Source organism: Camarhynchus parvulus, chromosome 1A, assembly GCF_901933205.1.
Source record: "Camarhynchus parvulus chromosome 1A, STF_HiC, whole genome shotgun sequence".
Lineage (NCBI taxonomy): Eukaryota > Metazoa > Chordata > Aves > Passeriformes > Thraupidae > Camarhynchus > Camarhynchus parvulus.
In genome coordinates, this window is record NC_044586.1 from 45,468,486 (window position 1) to 45,474,485 (window position 6,000).

Consider the following 6,000-nt stretch of genomic DNA (forward strand, 5'->3'; position numbering starts at 1 on the left):
AGATTTGGCTGGTCTGAGCCTCTGCTGCTGCATTGCTGTAGGTGTTCATGCTTGCTTGTGTTGTCATCACTGCAGTATCATACAGTCAGAGCTTCTGCAGTGTTAGAGGTATTTGGAATCAATCAGCATACCTGTCATGGCTACTGCACAATTTTTAACATCTATAAATTTGGTTGGAAGACCTGATAATAGTATTGCTGTTGCAAGTAATTGCAAATTTTCCCCTATGACAGCAGTCTTCAGCCTGGGAACTTAACCTCCATAGAATGGAATGTCTGTATGTGCTTAGACCAACTGTCTACATAGCTCAATGTCCTTTTGTTCCTAGCAGACTCTCACAGAGGATACTTGTAGGGACTTGTAGGACTCGACTGTCCTACAAGAGACAAGAGATAGGGTGAGGCTGTGCAGGATGTTTCCCCCAGAACATTTTTCCAGTCTTCACCTGTCTGTGGCTAAAGAGTTCAAAGTTTGCAGGCAGTAAAAAGAACTAAAGCTGAGGCTAGGAAAGAAATGTTTCTCCATCCTGAACATATCTTATATTTTCAATTTTTTGTTTTGTTTCTGAGTGACTATTCACTGCCTCTTACAAATTAAATATGTTTATACATATGAATTTATACACATTATGTAAATACAGTATATCTCTCAATCCTGCAGTCTCCTTTTCACTGGCACATGTTTAGTTCCAATCCTTGTTTTCCTGTCGTGTCTCATGGATGTATTATTGTTTGAAGTTATTCCATATATTTACTCTTGGGGCACCATATTTTTTGCAGCTAGTTTGTGGGACACCTTAATTATCTATCTAATTTGGTAGTACATCTAAAAGCTGGATATTGATGTTCAGGTATAGTTAAGAACTCTTGAAGATTGAAGAAGTACATTAAAAGAATGGCAATTATTTAGTAGCTTTGTGTATTAAAGCAAGAGAAAAATCTGTATTTTGACAATATTTTATATATTGTTGAAAGTAAGAAATGCATATAACATGCAGTTAAGCTGGTTTTAACGTGTGCAAAAAACAATAAAGAAAGCAGCAATGTTTGGGCAACTCCTTTATTTTTCTTCTCATGTATTGAGCAAACAAAATAGTTTCAGAAAGGTGAGATGAACTGGGAAGGGCTGGAAATGATTTTAGGTAGTTTCCCTCATCAGTTGTTTTTAAAATTATTTTTTATCAGTTTGTGTAAGAATGTATAACTGAAGATAATAGATATGGATATTTTACATAATAAATGAGTAAGGAGATTGATCTAAGCAGCTCTGAGCAGTTTAGTACTTGGGATTTGTATGAAGTGAAGTGGTGACAAGAAATTTACGCAGAGTTGGAGAGGAGTTGAGCTGCAGAAGTGACCATGAAGATGCAAAGAGGTTTTTTTTGTAGTAGCTTATATCTACTCTGAACTGTTTTCATTCAGCTGCTTACTTGACATTGTGATGTATCTGGATTTAGAATGGCATATTAATGATTTTTTTCTTTTCTTCTTTGCTTTTTTTTTTTATTGTTTTGTTTGTTCCTGACACGCTTCATTCCTTGAACTATTACGTACGAAGATTGCTGTGTTCACTGTATCCTGGCTTGCTTGTTCTGTGAATTTCTCACCCTCTGTAACATTGTTCTGGGACAAGCGTCCTGTGGCATCTGCGCGTCGGAAGCGTGCTGCTGTTGCTGCGGGGACGAGGTGGGGGATGACTGTAACTGCCCATGTGACATGGACTGTGGCATCATAGATGCCTGTTGTGAATCTTCAGATTGCTTGGAGATCTGCATGGAATGCTGTGGGATCTGCTTCCCATCATGAAATATTTATCCCTTTCTAGTTTATTCTCTATAAAACTGGAGAGCTTTTCTTTAAATAAATTTGAAGAAAGACAAGGTAAGATTTTCACACTTGCACTGTTAATTCCCTTTATATAAATATTTTTTTAAAAAGCAATCCTCAAATCTGTATTCTAACACGAATTGTATAGTTTTGTATGTGAAACTAAAGCTACATTCCAGCTTCCTTTTGGCTTTGCAAATGGAAGAGTTTATTGAAAGTGAATTATAGGCCTAATACTGCAGGCCATATGAAGGCAAAATTCCCATTTGAATCGAGTGATAGGTTTTGGTCAGAGAACAGACTGCAAGGCAAACCTGAAGTATTTGCCTTTACCTACTTTAATGTTTAAACACTCAAATGCCTCCATGCATAACATGCCTTTACAGGCATTTTGAAAATCAAGATATCTCTATTTCTCTCTCTTTGGGTTGAAAGCAACTTTGCTCTATTGTTTTAAACTTAATTCAAAAGCCAGCATCAGAAATCTTCCACTGGTTTTGCTACAGTGATCATGTTGGCAATATGTCTTTTGTTTTGAATATCTCATTGGTTAGAGAGCAGTTCCTGGTATTTTCAATTGCTGAGATTATCTGGCAATCTAAAGTCAAATATAAGTTTTGCCCTGGGCTAGAAGAGTACCAGGATTTCTTTGTCATCAGTCAAGACAGAATAGACACCTTATCATTTTAGTTCAGTAATATTATTACTTGAAATGCTTTCTCTTAAAGAGACTTTGGAAATCTGTGTAGACATGAAACATATCCTCAGAGTAACCAACTAATAGGCTAATGATACTTCAAAAATTGGCTATAAGAGGAAAATTATTAGAAGTTAACTCAAGAGTCTAAACCAGTGCATAAAGTGGCCTGGTCATGGCTGTTTGTGGCTTTGGAGCCAGTGTCACATAACTTACTATTTATTTCTTTATGGTCTAAGAAGGATCTACAGAGGGTAGTAGAATTTAAACAGGGCATAAAAACAAATTTAAATTGACTTTATTAAGGAATTCTTTCATATTCATACATGCAAAAAGCACGTGAAAAATGTTTATTCTCAGATACATTTTAAATGTTATTTTTAAATAACTGTGTAAAAAGATCATTTAAAAATACATTATATGCTTTAAAAGTAAAAGGACTGGTATTTAAAATATTTGAAAAATACAGCTAGGATCTGTTGGACCTAACTGTATATTCCCTGTTACACCATTAAGGTTTTCCAAGAAATATGTCTCTTTTGTAATTGTAATTGTGGAACACATAAAGAGGTTTGTGGCATTGCCAGATTTAGGGAATCAGTCTGCTCATTTTCTTTACCATCTGCTAATTTCTACCCTCCACGTGTGTAGTTCATAAACTGTTCTTTGTAAACCACCCACACATCTTGATCTCACATACTTAAACTTTCCTGTTTACACTCCAGGTATTCCATTTGTAGAGCATAGTTTTGTAGATCTCCTAAATTCAGTTCTTGTTACAGGAGTCATCAATAGCCAATAGCATGTGTGTTGAGTGAATTGGCCATAAATGTCTCTACTATAGTGAATTCAGTTTATGCAAATGTGACAAGCTAAAGATCACAGGAGTGTGAAGCTAAGTCGACAAATGGTCTGATAGTAACCAAAGCTGCTTCTTGTGAACACTGACTAGTAGTGCCTACTACTGCAAGTTATCACTGAAGCCAAATCCTTAACTCTGCTAGGGAGCTGGGAAGTGTTACATTTTGCCTTAGCATATGCAATATTGTGGTGTATTCTGATGCAATGCAGATTCACCCTCAGAGGGTTTCCTAATCTGTTTTTTTGATAGTTACTACAAGTATTATTCTTATTATGTTTTTTTTTTCTTTCCATATATTGGGCCAGATTGTGACCTGTAGTCCATAAACTAAGTGCATTTCCATTCATGTCAGAATTTTCTATTGGTTAAATTCCAGTTAGAGAGCACAAAAATATTATGGTAATAGGCAGGCTAATAAGGAATAATATAGTTAAATTGATAAATTCCCAGTGCTCAGAATCAGGCTCATGGGGCTCAATTATGACTCCTAAAAGGCTGAACCACATTGGGAAGGGGGAAGAGGTGCCTTGGTTGAGTGGCATTGCCTGGAGGCGTTTTGTCTTTGTAAGGCATAATGCCTCTGGGGAAATTGGGGGCATCACAGTGAGCATTGGGACTCAATGCACCTTGGAAAAAGTCTAGACAGTACTTTGTCCATTGCAGGTGTGTGGTTGACACCGTGGTTGTGGGAACATGTTCTCTGGGGCTAGACAGCACCATGAACTGTCTTTCCACATGTCCTTCTGGTCACAGAGGTGAATTAGGGCTGTTTCTTGTCTGATTGTGCTTTTGGGACAGGGAAGAGGACTCCCCGTCTCTTGTCCTGCCCCAATATCCATGCCCTGCTGGAACAGGTCCAGTTCTGTGCTTGGAAAATGCACATTTGTGTATCATGCTTTTAGTGAATGCTAGATCTTACTAAAAATTACTTTTACCAGAGGTTGATATGGTTAAAAAAAATAAATTAAAAATACCAATTTAGGGAGTTGCTTGCCTGTGTAAAAGTTATCTACAGAGTTTGTCCTGCACAAGGCCTTGTTTCTACTTACTGGAACTTAGTGGGTTTTTGATTTATTGAAATAATACAAGCAATAATTATGAGAACTTTGTTCATGCATATGTGTATATAGTTTTTCTCACACACCTGGACATACATACACAGATATGTCTTTTCCCACTTTTTTTGTGAAATACAAGGAAGTGAAAATAGTGTTATTAAACCTCATAATGATTAGAGGTATCAAAGTATTACAGACAATTGAAAAAATAAAAAATTGTGTATTTTGTTTGACATTTAAATGTAATCTGCTACTGTTTGCCATAGAGATATTAGCACTTTTGAAAAATGTATCTTTGTAGCAGAGAATATTAGCATGTAGTTTAAGGAATTCCTTTCTGTATTTACATCCTTAAATTCTGTTTTGTAATTTTCACTCTATAATCAGTCTTGTAAGCACCTTGTGTAATAAAAAAAAACAGAATCAGAAGTCAAATGTGAAAATAGAGTTTAAATAAAATGAAAACATTAGCATTTAATTGTCTATTTTATAATAGTACTTGTGAACTTGTACAGTGTTTCAGTTTATAGTTCTGCAAACTGGCCCATTTGAAAGACATGATGTTTGTACTTTATATCAATTGGATGTGCTACTTGCAAACACTATTTTGAAATAAAGATCTTTATTTTGAAACTTTTGGGTGTCACTCTTTTCTAGTCTTGCCTTGTTACTCCTCTGAAGAATAATTTAATGTCTTTTTGTGTTTTTTCTTTTACTTTAACCCTTGGGTAACTTTCACAGAGGGTGAATTGGTGTACAAGTTGTCTTACAAGTGGAGCTGAGCCAACTCAGGCACTAGAAGCTGTGCTAACATGAAACCTCCAGCAGTAAAAAAGTTTGTCATTAAGAGGGAAAATTCATTCCTTGGTGAAATTGGCTTAATTAGGTGAAATTACAGTAATGATTAAATTTTATCAAAATGAAAGTTATTTTAATACATCCATTGCAAGTCTTCAGTTTACTAAAAACAAGCTGAACTAGGAGTGCAATTGGCTCTTAGTATTCATGTGGTTTTTTTTCATGTTGGCTTAAGCTAAGTGTAAACATCTTTATAATACTTTAAAACTGCAGAAACTGCATGTCTGCAGTCTTTTGCCCTAATTTTCTACATTTATACTGCCATAGAAGGTCCAAAAAACTTGCTTCTCTGGTCATTACAGAGGAAAGATGATAAAACTGGCAGAAATTGTGTTTGAGTGTGTATCACGAAGTCTTGCATTGAGACTGTGCACCAAAATAATTATTTTAGTAAAAGAATTGATAAATGCATAGAAAAATAGCATAATTTGACACCTATTTTAGTTGGTCTAACCAGTATCCGTAATACATAAGATTTCTAGAAAAAAATGGCTCCTGAGAAGAATGAACAGGAACATTCAGGAGCTTTTAGATTGAATAATGGCTCTATTTCAGTCATAGTTCTCATGCTAAGAACTGTGTGTTGACTTAGATGAATCACTGATTTTATAATATTCTAAATGAGAAAATTTTCTGAGTTCTTCACACACTTAGGCATTTTTCACATGATCTTAATGGCTGCAATATATGATGTATATT

The 6,000-nt window shown here is 35.4% G+C and overlaps 1 protein-coding gene across 3 annotated transcripts in view; it reads left to right on the forward strand.

Moving 5' to 3' along the window:
* Positions 1-5,076, forward strand: part of MDFIC (MyoD family inhibitor domain containing) — a 52,061-nt gene extending 46,985 nt beyond the window's left edge. For all 3 annotated transcript variants that reach the window (XM_030959482.1, XM_030959479.1, XM_030959480.1), the window contains exon 5: positions 1,558-5,076. In XM_030959482.1, the coding sequence (XP_030815342.1) occupies positions 1,558-1,805 (248 nt within the window). In that variant the 3' untranslated portion in view covers positions 1,806-5,076. The remainder of the gene's footprint in view (positions 1-1,557) is intronic.
* The last annotated feature ends 924 nt before the right edge of the window (positions 5,077-6,000 follow it).